This window comes from Macrosteles quadrilineatus, unplaced genomic scaffold, assembly GCF_028750875.1.
Source record: "Macrosteles quadrilineatus isolate MER2022 unplaced genomic scaffold, UCM_ALF_1.0 Scaffold_1__1_contigs__length_201487025, whole genome shotgun sequence".
In the NCBI taxonomy this organism is placed as follows: Eukaryota; Metazoa; Arthropoda; class Insecta; order Hemiptera; family Cicadellidae; genus Macrosteles; species Macrosteles quadrilineatus.
This window is the reverse complement of record NW_026542594.1, coordinates 28,324,551-28,348,740: the sequence shown is the minus strand read 5'-3', so window position 1 is coordinate 28,348,740 and position 24,190 is coordinate 28,324,551. Positions and strand designations below refer to the sequence as shown.

The 24,190-nt window shown below is 36.2% G+C and overlaps 1 protein-coding gene across 2 annotated transcripts; it reads left to right on the top strand.

The window, feature by feature from the left end:
- Positions 1-303: 303 nt before the first annotated feature.
- Positions 304-23,786, top strand: LOC128983593 (uncharacterized). 2 transcript variants are annotated; one of them, XM_054402934.1, is made up of 5 exons: positions 304-584; positions 5,006-5,154; positions 18,446-18,519; positions 20,749-20,873; positions 22,886-23,786. In XM_054402934.1, exons 1-5 carry the CDS (start codon positions 474-476, stop codon positions 23,084-23,086), a joined length of 660 nt encoding a protein of 219 aa, XP_054258909.1. In that variant the 5' UTR covers positions 304-473; the 3' UTR covers positions 23,087-23,786. The 2 variants fall into 2 exon arrangements, with proteins under 2 accessions (XP_054258909.1, XP_054258910.1); XM_054402935.1 differs by lacking the exon at positions 304-584 and adding an exon at positions 1,166-1,246.
- Positions 23,787-24,190: the final 404 nt, after the last annotated feature.

Sequence of the window (24,190 nt, the reverse complement as noted above, 5' to 3'; positions counted from 1 at the left end):
TCGGAGTTTTAATTGATCGCGTTATGTTAAGCCATAGCTACGTATAATGTACAGTACGGTCTCAAATATGCCTTTTAAAATACGTCAATTAATTAGTTTTAACTTGTATACACGTTTTATCAATGTATAATTGACATTATATAAATATTTAAACATCATTTAGCACCGTATTGTCATTGAATTGTGTTTCCGACATCCCTGCAAAACACGTTTGTGGCGTCCGCAGGCGTACCAACCCACATCTATTACAAACCGAAAAAGCGCCGATGAAAAGAGCCGCTAACTTCACGACGGTGTCTAGTCTTGTATTCAATTCAAAATTTGGTTATAAACTTGGGCTAGGGCCAGGGCTACTAAGTTAGTAAGTTTTATAGTATAAAGACAAATTTGGCCTGTGTGTTGTGTTCTGTGTTAAGAGGCCTTTAAAAAAAATAGTACTTAACTTAGACCTATTTTGTTATTGTCGTCTAAAGATGTTTTCCGACACTTTGATAAGCCCTAAATCTGATCAGTCAATTCGCACTAGATACCAAAATATCAAACGCAGAATAAATTCTCCTAACTTCAGAGATATTTTACGTCAGGTAATTATCTATTATTTTCCCATTGATTGGCGTAAGGGCTTTGTTTTGTTTTTTTGTGTGTAGGCCTAATCTTAATCTTAAGTTAGGCTAATCCTTTGAATCTTGAATCTTAATAATGTGAACGTCTTGAAAGGAAACGGTCCTAACAATCAATTACAAACTAGGCCTAGGCATTTAACTTACAGGCCTAGGCCTAAGTTATTTAGTCAGAATCTATTATTGATAGGCCTAGCCTAAGTCTACCTGGAATTCCAGGCTTTGGCCAACTTAACTTAATCCTAGAACGGCCAAACAACTTTTTTAGTCGTTGAGTTATGGTAAGATGGTGGCCAAACAACTTTTTTAGTCGTTTGCTACAGACTTTTTTTTCTAGCAAATAGGCCCCTAGCCTATTTGGAACTGATAATAAGATCTGATAACTACCTACTCTTTTTTATGATCCAGGCCTACATCCACAGATTAACCTACATGTATCAAAGACTTCTACATCTCGAGTAAGAATGGATTTGATTCAGTTCTTGAACGAAACTGATGGATCAGACAATGCCATAAACTTTTCGGTGAAATATGGGATACTTCCCGATAGAGCTCCCAAAACGTGTGTTAAGTGTGGTGGTGGAGTTGATTCTCTGATGATAAACAAATATTCAAGAAATCCACAGGTACCTTACATCTTCGTTTGTAGCAAAAAAAGTTGCCGCTGGTCGGTTTCCATATCAAGAAACACAATAGGCCTATTTGACAAACTTCACTTTCCCTTCTCACGGATTGCGCCTAATATACTTCTGGCTCTTAAAGTTGTCTGTTCAGGACAGTGCAAAAACTTAACTCAAAGACCAACATAAAATTATTGTGTTTCTATCTGTTGTCAATAATTCTTAGTTTCATTAACTTTCTGTCTAAATTAAAAAAAAAATTACTCATATTTTTTTTTAATTTGAAGTGCATTTGACAATTAAAATAAGCTTAAACCCCTCTTTTGTTGTTTCAAAACTTTCCCGGACCCCCCTTGTTTGCTGGGGGTTATTCCATACCCCCCGGTGTTTGCCCCCCCCAAGGATTTGGTGAAATGACGCCACTGTATGTGTGTGTGTGTCCAGACGATAACTTAAGAGTAATATTTGTCCGATTTTGATAAAATTTGGTTTGAAGGTGTAAGGAGGGATAAACTTAAATGAGTTTGCAAACCAGCATGAACGGACCATGGGAACGGGGTTTGGTTTTATGGGGTAAAAATTGGGTTTTCTCATTTTTTACCCTTAAAGCACAAAATTTATCAATTTATCTCCAGACCTTTTTAAAGAGCTTCGAAAAAATAATTTAGTATATCAAAGTGTTTTTGTACGGTGATTGGTTGTAACGGAGAAAATTCAAAAAATTTTTAATTTCAAATTCCCATGTTATTCTTATGGAGAATATTGTAGGAAAATGTTGTAGTTGGCTTGTTTATGGTTATATTTTGATCAAACTTGGCAGATTTACCTATTTATTTCATACTAAGCGATTGATATTTTAATAAAAAAGACATTTTATTATTTTCCCTATAGCAGCTATCCTAGGTACTCGTTAAACATAAATGTTAATTTAGCCTAATAGATTAATTGAAAATCAGTCCAGGCAAATGGAAATTCGCTTAGTCGGCAGGTTTGCAGCAGCCGGGGATTTATTTTACTAAACTACAGTATTAAAATTTTACAACAAAAAACACTTTTTCACCCTCCCTGTTGCATCAAACCTAAGTACCGGTAGGCCTACTCGTTAAACTAATTTTATTTAATAGGGAATAAATATGTGATATTTTTAAGGAGACATTTTTTTGTGTAAATCCAATCAGGCAAATGGAAATTTGCTAAGACTGCAGGTTTGCTGCGGCTAATACAGTTGCTGCGGCTGGGTCCCCAATGATCCATGGCGTGCCGTGATGTGAGGCAGCTGTGTCACCGGAGACACAGCACGCAATGCATTGTTTGCCCAGGCTCTCGCCGAGGACAGTTGGTACGCGTTAATACTGTGTCTCTAATTCCAGTCTCTAATTTTGGTGTAGGTTGGTAGTAAATTTCCCCGGAAAATCCCTGATATCTTTTTTTCTTTTTTTCTCCCTCCAAACGGCAATACAATGGGACCAGATATGTTCCAAGCAGTCCTGCTGTCTGTGGGTGTTTTAGCGAACTATGTCGACTCTCGTTGTAACGGAGCACATCACCGCACATTATTTGCAATTCGACAGATTGAAATATTTGAAAGCCAATCGCCCGGCAATCGGGTTCGTTCCACACTGCGCCGCATGGGGCTATGCCTACCATTGATGGGCCGGCTATGCCTTACACATTACACATTATCGGTTTATCTTAAGACATAAACATCGGTATGAAAGTTCTACACCACTGCCATAAGAGCTGCAAAATGGACGTGCTAGAGGAGTTTGAAATTTATAAACATCTTGAAAAGCAAGATTTATGGACAATTTCATCCTGAACGACAAACTCCAGTTCCAGTCGAATTATACCTTCACCTTATTTTAGTCTTAATAGCAGTTTTGGGGCTACAACAATGGATTTTAAAACCTGAAGTCGGGACCTATTTACTTTTTACATTTTGAGAACTCCAGAGGCCAAAAACCCAATCTGTTCATGCCTAAAGGGTATCAGAGAAAAATGATTCATGACTTTGGGATATGGTTCCTCATACCTACATGAAGAAAAATGTTTATGTGAAGGTACCTATGTCAGAACAAACATAGGCCCTACTCAGATATCCACCATTTTTTTAAATTTTTTTACATAAAAATCTTATCTTTGACATTTTCCGACCAATCTTCATGAAACTTGGCACTTATGTTAAAATAGTAGGTTTCGTTGATCTTTTTGTGAATTTCCCTATAGGGAGGTAGCTACTGTATACTATCTAGGTGGCGAGGTAAGACCTACACCTCTACCTAGGACTGATATTTATTTTCATTTTGTTGTCCCCAGAGGCCAAAAACAATATTTAGTTTTTCAATAAACCTCATTAAGAGGAATATGAAAATGTTTATGAATGGAGGTTAGCATACTTATAAAATTCTCTATAGGTAGGGCCTATTAAAATTTAGAGTGGGCTATTTTTAATAGCCTACTTCAAAAATTACTCTTTAATGAGCCAAAGATTTTTTGTGGGATAAAACAAGTAGGCCTACAAACAGTGGAATGTTATACTAAACTATGGCTTAAACATACCTAAAAAAATGTATTTTCACACCACTGTTAACTTAAAAATAAACAAATTAAGTTTTAAGATAATCGAACACCGGCATCCCGAATGTTTTTGAAAAAGAGTGTATCCGCGATGTTCCTCAGAGAGGGTGAGATTGCAGACTGATTTTCGGCATACCCCCACCCTTACAAAACCGGTCCTGAGCCACTCTAACCACCTACCCCTAGGCTTCACCAGGAAACGCATTAGCTCTACAGATCGTGACACCTAAGCTGGTACTTGACCGATCGCTACTAGCATCTAGTTCAAAAACATCATATGCCGTCATACAGGTTGCGTCAACTGTCCTCGCGACCCTCCTGAAGGCGCTTAGTACGTGAAACACAGGAAGTCAACCCCGTGATTCAGCAGAATATGTTTGCAGTCCGGTCTTTTTCTTACTTCCACCATGATCTAGTTTTTCATTATTCATTGGCCTTTGTCGTTGACCCTCTGGCAGAGGGAATAGACCATGTCTAGTTATTAGAAAAAAAAACACACAAAACAAGACAACATGCACAACATAAAATAATACTGTTCGTTTTCATGATGGGCAGGCAGCAGACGGCACAAAAGTTTAAATGCCCCGCTCCAGATTATCGTCAAAATAATCAGTTACTTTGTAGTACAGCCTTTTTAACATCAAGTCTTTCTCAGCGGCCTTGAATTTCCGGTCACCTAGACATCGACTGCTGGGAGGGAAAAATTCAGTTGAAAAATTTGATGGCTGACGTGGAGAATAAATTTAACCTTCTGCTCAGTCTTGCCCTGGAGACATTAATATTTTGCCTAGCTCTGGTATTATGGGCGTGGATATGGCATCTACTATTTAGAAATGGATCACTGCATTTGATATCAATTAGGCAGGCGTAGATGTAGTGGCTGCAGACAGTTAGAATACCAAGTCTCTTGAAAATCGGTACGAAGTGTTCTCTAAAAGGGCTACCCTACTTGAGATTATAAGGATTGCCGCTTTTTTAAGTTTTAATACTTCCTCCACTACTGACGCATGACCCCAAAGGTGCAGTCCGTACGCAATGTTTGAGTGTAAGTGGTACTATATAAATATTAAATATAGAGAAATGTTTTTTTTTTAGGGTTTGGTTATCTGGCATTTTCTTAATAATTTCTTAGGTAAAACTTTATTTTTACAGATATTGCATATTTTCTTAAAGAAATGATGTTTTCAGCGTTGCAAGGAACGAGTAAAAGCAAGAAGGACTCAACTCTTTGATAATCTTAGATCTTTACAAAATGAAGAAAGTGTACGTGATGCAATTTCTCAGTTTATTGACATGGACTTGGAGGAGATTAACTCACGCAACACATCTCCAGAAAGGTCCAGAAAGGTTCTACTAAATTATTACAAAATTATATTTTTCAAAATTTGGAATTTTAGGGTTTTTAAGGAATTATTCATACATGGAATAAGCTATTTCCGTAGGTCTCATGGAAGTAAGACCTAGAGGCGGGACCAATTTTCTTCTTTGTTTTGATGTCCCCAAAGGGCAAAAGTACAATCCCTTAAAATGGGGAGGAAATCTATGTATTTAATACGCCACATGCTTTTTCTTGGCAACTAATTTAAGAGAACGGCTGGGTGTAGAAACTTGGCAGAGGTGTCCAGAGACAGGTCTTGGTCTGTAGATGAACCATCGAAAGAGAAAAGAGGTAAATTCCCTTGGGGCTCTGCCCCAGGGGGCTTTAAAATTCCACTCCCATGTAATTAGGTAAAACTGGGGTTTTTCACAACTAATTTGGGAGAACGGTTGGGCGTAAAAAGTTTGGTAGAGGTGTCGAAACCGAAAGTAAGGTCATGGTCTGTAGATGAGCCACCAAAAGAGAAACTTGGTAAATTCTCTTGGGACTCTGCCCCAGTGGCCTTTAAATTTACCCATACAGATTTTTTTACATTATGCCATATGAATAATTTTACACTTCTTTTTAATGAAACAGTTAGTAATATTTAAATTGTATTTCAAAGGTAAGTTATAAGCATTTAATGAATCTGTCAAAAAATGCAACAAAAATTTCATATACAAATTGAAATAAAATGCTAAAATGTCATCCATACAACAAATGTAGTGTTCAAAGAGATTATGTAAGTAAAGAATTTAAAGAAATGGTTTTGTATGGTTTTCTTATTTTTGTTTGTTTGTTCATAACTAGGCCTACATAATACATAATTAACACAATAAAGGTTGGAGTTGACATATTTACTTCCCCTAGTATACATATATGAATGTGTGTTCGAGCGTCCTTTTGCCCGATAGCCCAAGTAAAATCATGCTAATTTGGAAAAACATGTAAACCTACATTTATTCCATCGAGATCATGAACTAACGACCAACATGTTTGAAGGACAATGGGAACGGTGTTTTATTGGAGGGGGAGGGGAGGGTTTAGGGTTAACAAAAAATTAATTTAATAGTTTCTTTCCTCTTAAACTCATTTGTAGAGCTTAAAACACAAATTAGTTAGTAGGCCTATTGGAGCTTTGTTTAATGTTCCATAAAACCAACTGTATATTTATAATAATTCCGATCTTATTCTTATGGACTGTAGGAGTTGTTTTTTTATTGAATATATTCTGATACAGTTTGACAAATGTATTTATTTCATCTTAATTTTTTTTTTATTTGACTTAAAACACAGCTTCCCTAGAGCAACAAACCTAAGTAGGTACTCGTTTAACATAATGTTAAATGGGGAATGAATCTAATATTTTAAAGTAAGAAGTAAAAATCTAGTCAGACAAAATGAAAGTTTACTTACACCCGGTTAAAACGAGCGACACATCTAGCTGACTAGGCTGTTACTAGCTAAGCCCAACTGGGTAGCGGACCACAGGATATACCAGTTCACACGAGCGACATGTCCACGAATAAGTGAAAATATCGATATCAAAACCACTCGAATCCATCACTGGTGCACAATGAGAACAAAGGGAAGAATGCAAGCTGCAGCGTGACTACCCGATTGCTCGTGTGAATGCTTCCATAAGGCTACGCGTACCTACTGCTACGCCGCTAGACTGGGTGACTGGGTAGCTTCCACGAGTGGCGGGGAAGCGGGCCCGACTATGTTTTGGGACACCAAGCTCGAACGCGGCTAGCTAGTCGTCGCCCTACGCTCGTGTGAACAGCTCCATTTGATACTGTGGTCCGCTACCCAGTCAGGCTTACCTTGTCACAGCCTGGTCGGCTAGTTATGTCGCTCGCGTGAACTGGACCTAGGTCCGTAGGACTAGGATGCGGACCAAAGGATAAAATGGAGCCGTTCACACGGGCGTACAGCCACAGCGATCGAGCTTGGTGTCGCAAACCATCGTCAGGGCCTGTTTCCTAGCCAAGTTTCACGACTTATTACGGCTAGCTAGTCAATAGCTCTAGCGGCGTAGCAGTCATAGGCCTAGTCATATGCATCGATATATAACTACTACTGGATTGCACGCTGTCCATAAGAGCTGTGTAGAGAAATTCGGTCGCGTACAGGTGTGTGTGGCGGGACGTATCGCAGTGCTGCAGGCGCCCGGTAGGGGCAAAACAGCAACTCGCGCCGCTGCCCGCTGCTATTCCCGCCAAAGAATTATTTCGCCACTAGCAGTTTTTTCTAACAATTCGAGGTCATGTACGAAGAAGCAAATGTAAACCACTTGTGAATGAATCATCCTGTCAGTTATTAGTGGACAGATAGCACTTTCACGTGGCAGTTTGGTTAGCAATGTATGAATTAATGAAATATGAAATAATGATTTATTCCACCATAATTACATTACATATACATGAAATAAAAACTCGGAATTACATTGCCACAGCATCCAGTTAATGTGACAACGTCCAATAAGAATTAACAATATAAAGTACATTCTATAAACTTTCAGTCCAGTCCACACATTAAAAACACCTTGCCGCTCTCTGTGGCGTCTTGGGGCCTTGGTCTTGATGTCAGTTGTTAAATTAAACAAAATAACAGTATTATAACAATGATAGATATTTAAAATAAAAATATATTAAAAAATGAATCCTATATTAGCAGTAAAATCATGTAAATCAACAATTTAAAACAAGATATGCAGATTTAATAATTCAATACGAAACGTTAAATTTGCGAAGATTTAGGAAAAAAATGCTTTTATGTTACAACACTATTAAAAAATCTTTATTTGGCACCTCAATTAACCACTTTTTTATTTGAATAGAAAATTACTTTAATTCTGCACTGCTTTTGGTATCTTGAGGTAATTGGTTGAAATATTTTGGCCCACTGATAAGACTTTCTAAATATTGATTTGTTTACTTTGGGTAATCTAAATAAATCTTTGACTGTTGCTTCTTTAATACTTTATAAAAGAACAGTGTGTTAAATTGGAAGTATTTTTAAATGGACAAATAATGGATAGGAGCTCTCTCTTTTCTGAGACGGAAGGTCAAAATTATTCAACCACGGCTAAACAGAAGAGATACTAGGATAAAATCTATGCATGAAATGATTGTAGTGTTTAAGTAAAGCACCTGATAGGTTAATAGAGGATTTTGAGGGAAAGTTTTCAGGATTTCCGTTAGATTTAATTGTCCATTCTATGAAAAATAGTACACCAGTAAATTCAGGACCGTGTATTCAGAAAAAATAAAAGAATTTGCACTCACTGTCTATTTCTACAGTCCTAAGGCATACAAATACAGAGACAAAGGCAATTGTTGATTGCGATATTGATGACTGTGAAGAAAACGATGTAATTGACTTTCAAAGAGTGGTATCTGCGGAAACTGGATCATACTTCAAGAATAATGTATTATATTATATGTCTGGTTTTAGTGTTAGACAAATATTAGGTAGCCTACAGTAACATGTGAAGAATGTGTTAGTCTTTTGACAGCTGACGAATGCAATTTAAGTAGCAACACCCATTTCACAGATTTTGTTTCAAGAGGAAAATTTGTGAGAGCATCCTCAGATGTTTATGTGGTTAAAGTCATGAACAATAAATATACTTCATCTAAAAATAATCGAACCAAATTAAACATCCAAAAAATAATTTTGGAATCTTGTAGAACTTTAGTTGGGAATGTGTTTAAATCGCATTTGTCTAACGTTGACTTTGGAGAGGACACGCACAAAATTAAGCTAATAAAGTTAATCGGATTTTTTTTATAACTTGCTACAGTTATGCTAAAGAGCAAACCATTGCACTGTCAAGAGTTGGTATTCGTCAAAAGCTAGCTTCTTTTTAATCATGCGTGAAATGTAGACTACTCTGTGTGGTACTGTATTCAAATAAATGGTTTTATACAACTGTGCTGTATTTTTATTGTTTAATTTATCAACCTTTTTATAAAACCAATAACCCAAACCATCCAAGCAATTTTTTAAATACAAATACTATGTTATCGCCCAACTTTATAACAATGTGAATACACATTGTACTGTATTGCAATTAATTTATTACTAACTTACCTATTTACTTTAGTTTTTTAATATAACTTGATAAGTGAGTCAAAATATCCCCCGATGAACATTTTTCGTGAATCAATAGTTAAAATAGGGTAAACAAATGCTATCACAACGTCAGTGCGATGTAAAACCCAAGCACCGTGCGGGTTTCTTGCCCCTACCCGACGCCTTCAAGTGAAGAACGCAACCATAGATGAAGTAATATAATGAGATAGGCAGCCGCGTGTATAAAACCGTGGGAGTTTTTAGTTGGGCCTGCACGATGTATTGCGCGGGCCGTCCGCGGCTCGCAGCACTGTCGTGGGTTAAACGCAGTACGTTGTCTCAAACCGCACTGCGTTACCGACACGCTAACTTATACAGTAACCACGACATTTGCTATTGAATAATGAAAGTATATACTTTAATATGACGTATTATGTTATTACAATAACGGGGCCGATAAGTGCTCGGTTATGGTTAATTATTGGACTTAATAGTTAAACAATATCACAAAGAGACACAATTTATCGATTACGAAAAATGTTTTTATTACAAACAATAAACATTTAATCGCTTAAATAATGACAACCATCTAATTTAAAAGTGTGCAATAAAACATATATTATCAAAAACTAATATGACCTTACTTTAACATAGTTATTCACATTTACATAATTACTTACGTACATAATAGTTATTTACACAAATAAATCCTAAAACCGTTATTTTCGTTCGCCAAGAAATCGTCCACTTATATTTTAACTAAAGAAGCAAAGGTAAAATGTAAAAGCATTAAATAAAAGTTTACAAGTGAAATTTCCAATATTATAAAGTAATAGAATTAGTTAAATTAGTTTATATCATATGAAATAAAATTTTACGCATCCTGATCGCGAAAATAACAACTATTTCGACATGTTAATTACGCCAATCTCAAAAGAATTATTATAGGTATAGTTCGGACACACTAAAATTTAGTTATTGAAACCAAATTTAAAGACAATTCTAGACAAAAAGAATAAATGAAATGTATAGGCATTCCGTAAAACCTAACTAAACGTAAACAAAGCAATAAGTAACACATTCAAACACACTCCAATCAAACTAAGCTACTGAACAAAAATAACTTTTTAATATTATAGACAATAACAACAAACCAACAACAATAATATGCAACAAATCGGAAATATAAAAACAGTTAAATGTACTTACTGTGACAACTACATTGGGCAAACAAATTGAAATTTAAAAGTCATATTCAATAACGAACACATTCCAGGATACAATTCGAAAACAAGACATCTATGAAATACAATTTTGCAAAACATCTCTTAAATATAGAAAAATTACCAATTTTGAAGATTACATAATCTACGAAATAGAGAAAGATTGAATGTGAAAGAAGAAATTAATATTAATACGCACTGCAAGAACAACAACAACACAGGAATTTTAAACACATTGATACAAAAAAAATTTTAACGCTTAAAACAATAGCAAACACAACTAAGGAAAGATGAAAAAACAAATCAAATAATATATAAATAATATCAATCAAGAATAAAATATTTAACAAGTTGAAAATTTTGCTATATAATACGTTATTATTTATTTACCTATTTTAATTTGACTATTGACTCTTGTAGGCCTATATTTAACCGTTAGAATGAGTATTGTTGCATTTTCAATGTGTTTGCTACAGCAATTACATGTGTTGAACTTGTTTTAGCTTATCTTGGTACGATGAACACTGTGGGCGTCTTGACTTGGGTATTCGAAAGTCTTTTGACACCCACAAAACAGTTTTCATTAGTTTTAATCGTACCAAGAAACTTAAAATAAACTGACGATGGATACGACACGGGTTATCACGGTCCAACAAAAGCCATCCTCCCTCAATTTCTTTAGAGGCTAAATCAATTAGTCCACTCTTAACATTACACTTAAACATCATTTTTTGAAAATGTTTCTGGAAGGACAAGAGTATGTCCCGAGTAAAATTCACCATGTCCTGGGAAGGCGCAATTAAGCTTGATATCCCTTCTTTGGTGCCGTAAGACTTGTAAAGTATCAACAATTGGTTCGGCTCTGACAACACTGAGTTCACTGTCAAGTCAACCTTACACGTGGCGCAATGGTACTTGTCCAACACAACCTTGGCGACGTATCCCGCAACGTATCTGTAATATACATAAGTATACCTGAATGAATTATATAGATAGGCCTAAGCATTGCTCTATTACAAATAATCAACAGGTATTGGCTAAGCATAAAATCAACCTAACCAATAAATATAATGCAAATTAATTAGTAAAAAACAACAAATAATTTTTGGTTTCAATTTCACAATGTGGTGCGAAGTTTAGCACAGCGTTTTTGCACTACCCAAAGTCAATGATAAAAGAAAGTTTAAATAATATTATCCGCAGCTGCCTTTGGGCTAAAACCCTCAGAATTTTTACTGCCGCAATAAAAAAGGATTAAAAAAAATTAACAAAAATAGAGTGCATATATACCTCTCTTCATTTATGTTTTAGAATTTCGTTAGAAAAAAATTCGAATTTGATTCACTAGGACAATTAAGCTGACAAACATAACATATGCATTTTAAACCTTACTCTAACTCAAGACAAGGAGTTCAAAGCTTAAAAATTATACCAATATTGTAAAACTAAAACATGTAAGCAGTGCAATTTATCGTTTCCACAAAACTCTATTAATTAAGCATAGTTCTTTTAAGCTTAACTTTAAAAAAATAGGTTCAAAGGCTGGATTAATCATGGTTAGAATCTTAGGTATTTCTCAAATCAATGACAACATTTTTGAACAAATAAATCTACCATACAGTTGTACATATACGTATTAACTATTGAGTTTGTTTAAACCAGCTGTGTGGAATGTGGAAAACAATGGATTTGACGGTTCTGCTTCTTAACATTTTAAATACAATTTGCCTACGTTACAAACATTGCGAGTTTTCTTTTAGTTGCCGTGGAGACCAATCAATTTACTTTTAAATCTCTCACCTCATAAAACCTTTGAAAGCCACCGGGGTGGAGCCCTATGTCAATATCAAAACACGAATAGCTCTAAACAAATCTCTGGAGCTCTAAGAAAACATTCGTGTATTTCAAAACATATACATCGGTGTATTGTCGTTGTCGTAGTCTTAAGAAAACATTTAAGACTAATTGGTTCAGAGACATACTGCCGGACAGTACCACAGACACCTCTTCTTCTTTATACAGTAATATCATATATAGATTTGTCATAATATTGTGAGTTTACTATCAACAATTTCATAATTACTTTGATTATTAAGATCATAAGAAGCTAAGTAACTTTAAAAGATATTGTACGATGATTTCAGATAACGTAAACGTAAATTATAATGATAGGTACGAAACTGAAGCTATGGTGAGTGTACTTACTCAATTGAACAAGTCTCCAGAGTAGGGACGGTCAGGCTTGTGACGGTAACTGCTGGGTCCGCGGAGACAACGATGACGTCCTCTTCGACATCCGAGCCGTCTGCGTCGTCGTGGTCCAAGGGCTGCGTCTGGTCCTCGCTGTCGGCGACATCACAGGGGTCGTCAGGGTCGTCCTCTGTGTCAGTTGGCGGAGCAGCTTCAACTTCCACCGTAGCTTGCTCCAACAAAACTGGGACCATTTCCTCGTCGTCCATCTCGCAATTAGTGGTTGATGGAGGCTTCATCAGCGACACTTGGATCCGGTGCCTCAGATTCTGGCGAAACTTTGTAGCTGACGGATTTCGGTCGAACCCCCCTCTTTGTCGGCACATCGAAAACTCGTTCTCAATTGCATCTTGGGAGAGACGATTTGTCATCAGAAACGTGATTCCCTCGGCATGCAAGATTTCCCAGAGCTTTAACACTGCATTTATTGTCTGCGCAAAGCCATGAAAACTAGGTGGTTTACTAAGTTTTCGGACTGTGCTCCCTCTGACTTTCTTAAACTTCTCTACTTGTAAGTTCTCGACCCATCTTAAAGCACTGAGAAGCTTTTCTTTTACCAACTGTCCTTGTTTGGTTGTTTCAGAAAGCGCACACCGAAGAGGAGTGTTGTCAAACAGTAGTTTGCTGTTCAAACAGTCGAAAACATCGTTAAAATTGCCAATAAATTCTGCTGTTTCCATGGCTTCCTTGGGGAGTTGATTTGTCTGTACAGCGGTTGTCATGGCGGCCTTCACCGAACGACTGAAAATTTGTGTGGCCAGTTTAACTTTCATTTTATCAAATGCATTTGGTGAAATGTGCTTTGATGTTAGCTTGACTAGTGCACGAGCAGTAGTTGACGCTGAATCTATCTCATACAGCTCTTTGATGTGCTGCCACGAGGCCCTTCCATTTTCAAAAAGTATATTGTTTTTCATCAAATTATTCCTAATGGATTTAATCAGATGTGGAGGGTCATAAACAACAAAGATCTGTTTATTTTCGTTTAAGAAAAAAGGCTTTTCTTTACTAACTCCCAGGAGATTTGCAGCTTTCACATTGTTGTTTCCCTGGTCACAAACAAGAGCACGTATATTTAATCCTGTTCTGCCCACCTCTCGAACCACGTCAACAATTATCTTTGACAGCAAACTACCTTCAGTTGGTGTTCCACTCAGGTAGTACGCAATGGGCATTTTCCATTTGTGGAATATGCCGCGTACCATAAACATTAGTACATGTGTTGCGACGCGTGGAGATCGCCCGTGGGGTCCTAGGTCTTCAAACCCCTCTACCAAATCACGCTTTTCATTAAACGTCAGGTGTTTTTTGATGACCATTTCGTCGTATATTAAAACCACTTGTTTTTCATTGTCGTTCATGGTCGTTGCTTTGAACTTCATTTTATCTATAAGATCTTGGGAAATTCCAGGCATAAGGTCGATGACATTAACCCAACTTGATATTGTACGACGACTTGGCAAAATAAATTGTTTGTCGGTTATCAAGTTGGTGTATAGTGCTGGTGATCTGTAGTGGAGTTCTACAGCAAGCTGCTTCTCCTTTTCTGACCATTGCTTACCCCTTGTATGCAACATTTGCATTTTCAGTAAAGTTTTAAAAGGTTCGCTTGATATATAACCACAAGCGGTAGAATAAGCCTTATGTTTTGATATACGTTTTAGCTTTTGTCGCCGGGACTTTTCAGAAATTTGGTGAAGTTTACGTTTGCTTTTAAATAGTCTATTTTTAAGTTTTATTTTCCTGGGCGTATCTGGAGATGCGTGACTTATCAACTTACTTCTTGTGACCGGGGTGTGAACGGCTGTGGGCGCTGATTCTGTCATCGAGCACAGCTTCATTCTTTTGGCAAGGGATGTCGGTGGTGGAGGCAAGAACTGGGGTTCTTGAGACAGAGGCGATGATGACTGTGGTGGTGACGTAGGCAGGAACGGAGATTGTCCAGGCAGAGGTAGCTGTGGTGGAGGCTGTAACGCGAGTGATGATGGACCAGCCCCAACGTGCATCTGTCGTTGTCGGTCGATCCAAGATAACGGCGGTTGACTGTCGGGATCATCAGCTGTTGTTGAGGCTGAGGTTGTTCTGACGACCGTTTGGTGTACTCCGAGGTCTGGATGCACTTCGGTGTCTTGAATAAACAAAGTAGGCACTGCGTCTTTTCTCAATTTACTACTCTTAGACGGGTTGTTGAAGCATAATGGCTCAAAATGTTTCTCGCAAACAACCCGAGACCTGAGAGCAGATAGGGGCAAATCTATAAGCTGGCTGTTAGCACAATTGATAACCCAACGATCACATACTTCCGGATTTCTTACAGGGAATTTAAAAAATCGCAATCCATCTTTTGGTTGAGATGACGTACATGATAAAAACGCACACTTTTTGCTTCCGCCTGACATATCTAAAAGCACATTGCAACTAGTTCACTAAAATCCTGTACAGAACTTAAAAAACTAATAACGATACGTATTTAAAAAAAAAACTATCACGAGGCACATGTATACTAATAAAAACTAATGTTTAACGAAACTACTGCGACTACATAGAGGCTAACTGAATTGAACCTCTTCAGTCCACGTCCGGCACAACACTAACACAAGAATCACCAAAAAATACCCTAGGAGTGGCCAAACTCGTGCAGAAGTGTGAATTGACTTGGTTGATTTACAACATGCCATATAGTTGTATCGGTGTGTCATCCCCATGGACGGTGGCGAGTCACGTACTCCGAACCACCCCAGGACTGCCGACCGAGGCGGGTTGGTGAAGTGAAGACTCGTCTCGCCTTTGATACCGCCGGCCGTTTAACAATGGACGGAGGTTAACAAACCCCGTAAACATTATGGATGAAAAAGTTAAATACAGGATCTGTTTATGTGCACATCCTGAGTACGGAATCAACGTTTAGTAAAATGACAATTCCACATTCATTTCTAGATAATTATAACCGATTTTGTCTTACTTTCACTCATTTTTAACTTGTCTTATAACTTGTCACTCTGCACTTGTATGATACCACTAAAGTATATTTGTTATAAGTACCACTAATATAAATACTATTGATAAATTTAGTTTTTAATTATAAACCACGTGCAAAAACATAATGTTGCTAGTTTAAAAACCCCGATATAGTGTCCGTAGTCACAATGTTACTTATGTTTAATTAGTTAAAATTTATCTGTTCAATGAAAAGGAATGTCTTGGCAGGTGGGTGGTGACATTCCATAATTAAAAAAAAAATTTCTGTAGGTACCAGATTTTGTGTCATATTTATTCAAATCTTCAAAATAAAACATTTCTACTTTTACTCCAAACTCTTACCCTTTTTTGTGTTAAAATGCGCACAGTTTTAATTTAAAATACCCCTATCGCAGCAAACCTGCTGACGAAGCAAAATTTAAATTTCCCTAATTGGATTCGCACTAAAAAATTTCCATAAACAAAACAAATTTATTTCCCAGTTCGAATAACATAAGATTTACGATTTAAGTGATTAGGTTTGCTGGTATGGGATAAGTAACAAGTGTTTCTCTACAAAATTTTTAGTACAGGATGAAATAAATAAGATTTTCAAAATGTTGGGCAACATATTATATCCATAAACAAGCAAACTGCAACAGTTTACTTAATGACATACGAATTTTAAATTTACAATTTTTGGAATCGAAACTCAATCTCATTGAGTTTCTCACGCCCTAAACCTTTAACCCAAATTCCATAAAAATCAGGACAAAATTAATCGCGTTCACGTACAAAGAAATGCATATAACAATTTGAATCAATAGTGTTTTTAGCCTCTGTGGACATAAAAATTAAAATGTTAATCGGTCCCGGGCCTAAGTCCTACCGTGCTACCTCAATAGCTACTGTACTTCCTTATAGGGAAATTCGCTAGAAATCTAAATTTGGTTAGGTGGAAATGAAAATAAAACGTATGGACATTCTGAATTTTTAACTAGAAAAGTAAACAAACAAAGGTGTTTTGTTGCGTCTCAACCAAGTAAATAATTAAATGTTATTATAACAGTATTATTAATACAGTATTATAAATTATAACAGAATATCAAATAAATTGTATACTGTAGTTCGTTAACATTTCATGCGTACAATAAATAGAGCATACTAATTCAGTTAGGCCTAATATTAAAATTAATTAATTAGGTCTAACATTAAAATAATACTTCATTCACATAATATCCACTAGTATAGGTATTAAATATTTATTATTTTAATAATATAAATTGAGTAATAACATTTTTTAACGCTAACACGCACACTGCGAGGTTAAAAAATCAAGCAACAGACACAGTAAACTTTATCCATGAGCCGGGAAGCGGGCTCTCGAAGTTGCGTCGGGCATGTACAATTGGAAACAATGCCATTGTTTGCGCTTCCGTTGGTAACGCAGATTGTAGGGCTCGATATTGCCGCTAGGAGCAGCACACTACTAGGCTATAAAAACGCCCACGATAAACTCCATATGGCTGCCTATCTCATTATATTACTTCATCTATGACGCAACCACTGATTTCGGCCCGGGCTATCGAGCTCAGCCAGCAATCCAGTAGTAGTTATATATCGATGGTCATATGAGAGTGTTTACACGGTTGGTCGGTCATCACACTGCAGCTCGCACACTTACTTTTGTTTTCATTGTGCGCGAGTGATTGATGTGAGTGGCTTTGATATCGATATTTTCATTTAATCAAATCGGTAAGAAATGGCCCTTTCTTTGGAACACTAGTCTTACGGAATACCACGACAAAATTAAGAAAACATGCATTGGTAGAAAGTTTGTTGTATTATGTAGGCTACTCAGGCTTCAAAGAAAATCCGAGAAGGACAATTTTTACTACAAGTTAAACAATACCAAAAACAAAATATACCCTATCAGTTTATGAACGACTGAGTGGTTTATACAGTAATAATAATTTTAAATTCCCTTATATCCTATAGGAACCAAACTTTTATAATAGTTTAAATGATGGCTTATAAGCAGAATTTTACTATTCTAATACAAATTTAGTTACAAAAAAAAATATGCTCATTAGTCACGCCTGAGACCTAGTCGGTACCCTTGTCGCTCGTGTGAACTGATATGACGTCGGGCCTCGGCAAATGCTAGTCATTGTCAGTCGGCTAGATTATGTTGCTTGTGTGAACCATGTCTTAGTCTCCAGGTTTGCTACTGCGATATTTAGGCCTATATTTGTCCCTTTAATAGAATAAAAAACATAAACTTCTTTTATAGCATTAATACCAACAACTTCAGACAAACTTAAAGAAGTCACTTGCCTCAATCCTCTAAATAGGTCAATTGAATTAACCCTTTTCAGTGAATTGTAATTAGTTACGGCACATTTAAATTTTAGAAAGTCTTATTTACAGATTAGGATGTAATAATCCTATGCAGAGTTCAAAAATGGTCTTGAAACTTGAAAATTGAAATGTTAAGGCATAGGCTACAGATAAAAACAGTGAAGAATATTTAACAAGATGACAGTACTGTCTGCAAACAATCTCTAATTATCTACTGTGCAGAGATCAATAAACTTAGGTTGAGATTTGTATCTTAGTCCACCATACCAAACTAAACACATTAACCTGTTTGGTAAGAACTAACAATTTTGTGCATGGCATCAAATCCTTGTGTAAACAATTGTTTTACCTTAGAAAATTATGTTATATTTACGTCACTCAATAAGCTTTGTTTTTTAGTATTGCAATTGAAGATGATTGTATGAACGAATTTGATGACACACCTCTTTCACAGTTAGCAGTTACGGATCAAGGTAGGTAATCCATGTCTTTTTTAACTCACATTTTGATTTACTCAGATTGTCACCAGTTCATAAATATATATATATATATACACCCAGCATGCAAGCAAAATCCCTTTCAGTCTGGTTACAACCAATGTCAGTGGTCAAACATCGCAAAACGAATATGACAAAACTTCAACCTAGGCTCTTCCCAATCTTTTTCCTGCCTGGGACGATCAACATTGACGGTTTGATAAGTACCTAAATAAGATATAGGCTATTAAGTTCAAGTTTGCCAAATTCAAGAATATGAAATAGTTATCTTTAGTCAGGGCTTGCCGGGGAGAAACCAGGGGTTTTAGGATGTAGTTTTTGGGGTTTGCCCGGGAAACCGATATCAAACTTGTTTGGACAATGTAACAGAACATTGTATTAAATTGATCTCTCCTGCCAATTTAAGTAATTCACTAGCCCATAAAATTATCTAAGTCAAGAATTCAGTATTCCATAGTAAGGTAGGCTATATTAGTTTACCTAACCCGCCATGTTAAACTTCCCTATCCCAAGCGTGATGTATACAACTTCTTTACTTCACAAGTGATGTAAAGTTGAAAAAACTCACTCGGTGAGGTAATGAAACCCATTTAAATAACATTGAGGGGTTAACTTAAAAAATATACCTCAATGGTTTTCAACGAATCAAAGACCATTCAACTAACCTTTGGAAAAAAAAGAGAACATGTATCTGCTATACCAGGCCTACTGACTGTGGAGAGTACTAAACATCTAGGTGTAGTTATAGACGAACGTCTTTCCTGGCAAGACCATCTAGACCACCTATGTCGACAGCTTAGTAGCGCTCTATATGCTCTGAGAAGAATTAAAAGCGTCTGCACGCAAGAGGCTGTGCTTGTGGCGTATCACGCCCTATTTGAAAGCCATCTACGGTATGGAATAGCAGTTTGGGGGTCTGCTGCTCTTACTCACTTGGAACGAGTATTGATACTGCAGAAAAAAGCTCTGAAAATCATGTATGATGTCAACTGGCTGGAAAGTTCTAGAGGTTTCTTTAAAGACAACGAACTACTTACTGTAATCAGTCTCTACATAATAGAAACCATTATTTTGGCCTCAACCAGGAATCTCAAGCGACATGAAGAAGTACACAGCTATGAAACGAGAAATAAAACCAACTACAACCTCCCTGCTCATCGCCTTGGACTCTTCGAACGTAAGCCTACCTATGCTGGATCAAAATTCTTCAACATGCTGCCAGGAGAGCTGAAAGATGACAACCCTAAAACCTTAAAAGCTCAACTCACCCGTTGGTTCTGCAAGATGCCATTCTACAGCATAAGAGAATTTATGGACTGGCAGAACTTTGATTGTATTTGACAATTTATCTCATTTTTGTGTGTATTGACGCCTTTCAAATCTCTAAGATTTTGATTAAAGATTTTCTGTCTGTCTGTCTGTCTGTCTATGGAGCCGACGACGTTCAACGCTAGAAATCAGCTGTGCGCTTGAGTTTTATTGTTATGCTTTGAAGAATTTTCCTAACCTAGCTTTTGTTTGTAAATAAACGTTACTGTTAGAAGATGAGTGAAATGGATAATGAAAAATATTGTTCGTAACCCCCTGTATATTGTCGGGTCAGGTAAAATCTTGTACGTTACACGTTACGCAAGAGCGTGATGTAAAGACGCTCTTATCACACTTGTAAGGTAAATAGCTATGCTATAATCAAATCTAATCCATGCAACTCTGAGATTTTCAGGTAGTGGTTAAGTTATAAGTCGTGCATGGTATAAATTAGTTAGTCACAGCTCAATAAAAGCTGGCTTAGGGTGTTTACTGCGACGGGCACAATCAGCCTCAGGGTAAAAGCTTTTTCCTTTTAAATTAAACCGTTGCACCGCTTCCTAATCCCTCAGTTAAATTAACCTGACCAGTCATTTCTTAAATTAAAACACACCAACCCCTACTCATTCATGAGGTAACTCAAGTTCATGTTTCTAACTTCCATGTAACCCTCATCTATCCGATAACTCTTCCATTATTCCACCATACACAGCCCATCACTACAGTACTTAGATAATTAAATTAAATTATATTATCCTGCAAATGCAGTATAGTGAGCTTAGAAATTTTTATAAAGCATAAAAATCTCCTCACAGACTCACAATGTTCTGAATGAAAAACTAAATTTTGGCTCAAATATTTTATGTGATAACCTACAGTGAACTTCAACTTTTGCAGAACGATGGATTCTTGAGGAGTATGAGAGGATGATAGAGATGACAAATGCTCAGGCTGAGATGGCTGATGTTGTCACTTGTCCAATGTGCAGTCATGGTATTCTCAAATGTGATGTTGACAAACAGGTCAGTTTGCATAGGTCTAAGTATCCATTGCAGTTTTTATTTTTTACTTACCAAATTATCTTTTGACATACAGTAATGTAATGATAAAAAAAAATTTAAAAAAATTAATTACACAAGCACTTTACGGTATTAAAAATTTCATCATCTCATTAAGAATTTAATTTTCATTTTTTGCTTGTGAACATAACAGTCTTTGCACCACGCTCTATTTTGAACCAGTTGATTCTGCTATAATTATTAACCTTCCATTGGGCGCATCACGGAAGTTACCTCCGGGTCACTACATTTTTCGTTATAAAAACCATAGTTTGTGTTTGGCAAATCTTTTGCCTGCCGTACCTCACGCTCTTCTTTCGCAGAATCGGTTTGGGCTACTCTTACCCCTTTCACAGCTGTCAGTCGACCTTGGGAGTGGTTTGCGTCACTTCTGGAAGTAGCTTCCGTGTGGACTCTTTGATGCAACGGGTTTCCCGGAGCCTATCTCCGTGTGTACCCTTGTGTTAGACCTTATTTATTGATATTATAAAAAGGATGAAGCAGAACGAATAGCGAGATTGTTGGCTTGTGTTGAAAGGGAGGACAGGGAGCAACATTTAGTGGAAAGGCCTACTGTTTGTTCGGGAACTTTTTTTTCAAGAAAAAGAGCTTTGACAAAATGAGTAGTCCTTCTAACAAATGACTTTTTTCATCAGACAATAGGAGTTTAATTTCATACACGATTGCAATTTTTCTAAGAGCTTTGACAAAATAAGTTTTCCTTATAAAATGATTTTTTTCGTAAGACCATAGGTTTTTTCATGTCATACACTGATGCAATTTTTGTCTAAGAGCTTTGATCAGATGAGTTGTCCTTGTAACAAATGATTGTTTTAATTCGACCATACGTGTTTTTATGTTACACTTATAAACTTTTGAAAATTTTTCTAATTTTATACGATAGTATACTGTACAAAAAGTAAGTCTTTTTTACCCACAACACTTACGTATTTGTATTGTTTAATATAACATTTTATATTTTATATAGAACTTGAGTAATCTTAAGTAAGTGTAATAACTCATAAAAAATGTTTTTCTTACAGTTTTAATGCTATTAAAGTGTTTTTTACTCATCATTGTATGTTTTTGTACTCCTGGAGGTTTTCTGTGAGCGCCCTTGATGTTTGAAAATAAATGCCCCCGACAGAAGGTTAATTAATAGCATTATTAGTAATGGTCAAACCAGAAATTTTTAATCATTGAAGATTTAATCAAAAATTAAATCTCAAAAACTAAATACTAAATGTTTTTACTTTCCTGATTAACACGTTTACTGCGGCATGTCTCCGATCGGAGACATCAGCTACCCCACCCGGGTGCGCATGCCTCTGATCGGAGACAGTTGTCATGTAACTTACATTGTAATGCGATTATATTTTGTCTAGCTATTGAAAAGGAAACGCATATTGTGCAGAGTGCATGTTAGGGTAGTGGGTTTTTAATTTCGCGTTGGTCAAGATGTTGCCAATATTCATATTTTCCACAGGGTTTTATTTTTCCAACAACCCCCGACGCGCTTGCAGTTCTTGCCCTATAAACATTTTATTTATATTTCCCAAAATGGTGTGCTGAGTTTGATTCTTTAAGTTTACACTTGTGTACATTTAATTTTTAGTAGGCTATGAAATATCTAGCGCTCCTGTATTTGATACAAAGAAGAATAAAAACGTTGTAGAAATATTATCTATTACAATCCTGGATGAATGAAATGTTTTTTATTTCAGCATATTATTACTAAAATATTTGACCATAATTTTCTGGTCAGTTTCAACCACTCGAGTCGTTGCAAATTTTTTGTGTTGCAGTATTTGTATAATTACTCGATACTTGAGTATTCACTCGCCTCTAGTCACTTTAATTTCCATTACCCTAGATATCCAAGGTTGTGCTGTGTTTATCATGAAGCCTTTGGTTGAAAATAAAAGTTATATATTTTAACCTCATAAACACATTAATAAAACATTGTTCTTGAACAGGTTATTACCTGCTCAAAGTGTTCCCTTCTCCTTCCTGGAACACTTTCGTTGGCTGATCTTGAACAAAGACTCGTCCTGGCTGTAGACAGTCATGGTCAGTTCTGCACAGAACACCCCTCCTTCAGTACATATCCTGAGGGGTTTGCATCAAACTTGTTGCTTTTGTGTATGGAGTGTGGCCAATGCCTTCCAATTGTGTGAACATTTAAATCCAAAAGTGTTCAGAGATATTTACAAGATAGACAATTCTTGAATATTTTGTGCTTGTCAAGTGTTTTATATTGTTAATTGATTCACCAAAGACTTTGGTTAGAACTTTGTTATTTTTATAGAGTTTTTAGTAAAGACTGAAGTTTTTGAGCATTTAATTTGTTATAAGGTTTCAACATTGTAAGAAGATTATGTTTTCAGTAGCATTACCAGTGGCTGTCCCTTTTTCTACTTTAGATAGTGTTTAACTCATCATTTTACCTCACAATTTAAGATTTCTTTATGTTCTGTTGAATGAATTGTAAAACGGTTTTCTACTCATTTTAGACGCTAATTTGTTGTTATGTGAGAAATCACACAAAAATGGGTATTTAATATAATGATTTAGTGTGGGAAAAGTATATTTTGTTGATGAGATTCAATTTATGTGACAGTTTAACTGGTTGACTACAGTATCAACTGTGCTAGGCAGTGAATTGCATTACCTAGTAATTGTTTGCGACTATCAATAATGCATAAGCTATTTCTCAACAAAATGTATCCAATACAGGCCTAGCTTTAGTTATATTTTTTAATAATCGTGGCTACATGTGTGATGTCACAACCAGTACCTGTTAACCTAGACGTTAGGATTTTACTATTAGTTCTGCATGTAACCAAAAACAAATTAATAAATTTTGTTTTTTTTAATTTTTTGTGAAATACTCCTTACTTTATATTTAGGTACTGATTTAAGAATTGTATTCATTGTCTCTAGCTCATATTCATATTTTATAGAGGAGTGTGGATATCCAAATACTCGGTTCAGTTCGGATATCCGTATCCAAACCGAGCCCAAATTTGATATCCGACATTATACGTTAAACAAATAATGAATATTATACTTTTTCGGATAGACTGTAGATTATGACTTTTTGACTAAAAAAAAAATCTTCACAAGTTAATAATCATCATTTAGTTTCTTTTCCAAGGATGTTATTTCAACATAACATTTTCATCAACTTTAGAGTGGTCGACAAAACTAATCGTCTATGACTATCAAAACATTCATATGAGCACACCTCACAACGGCACACATGACAGCGTCCGTAATGA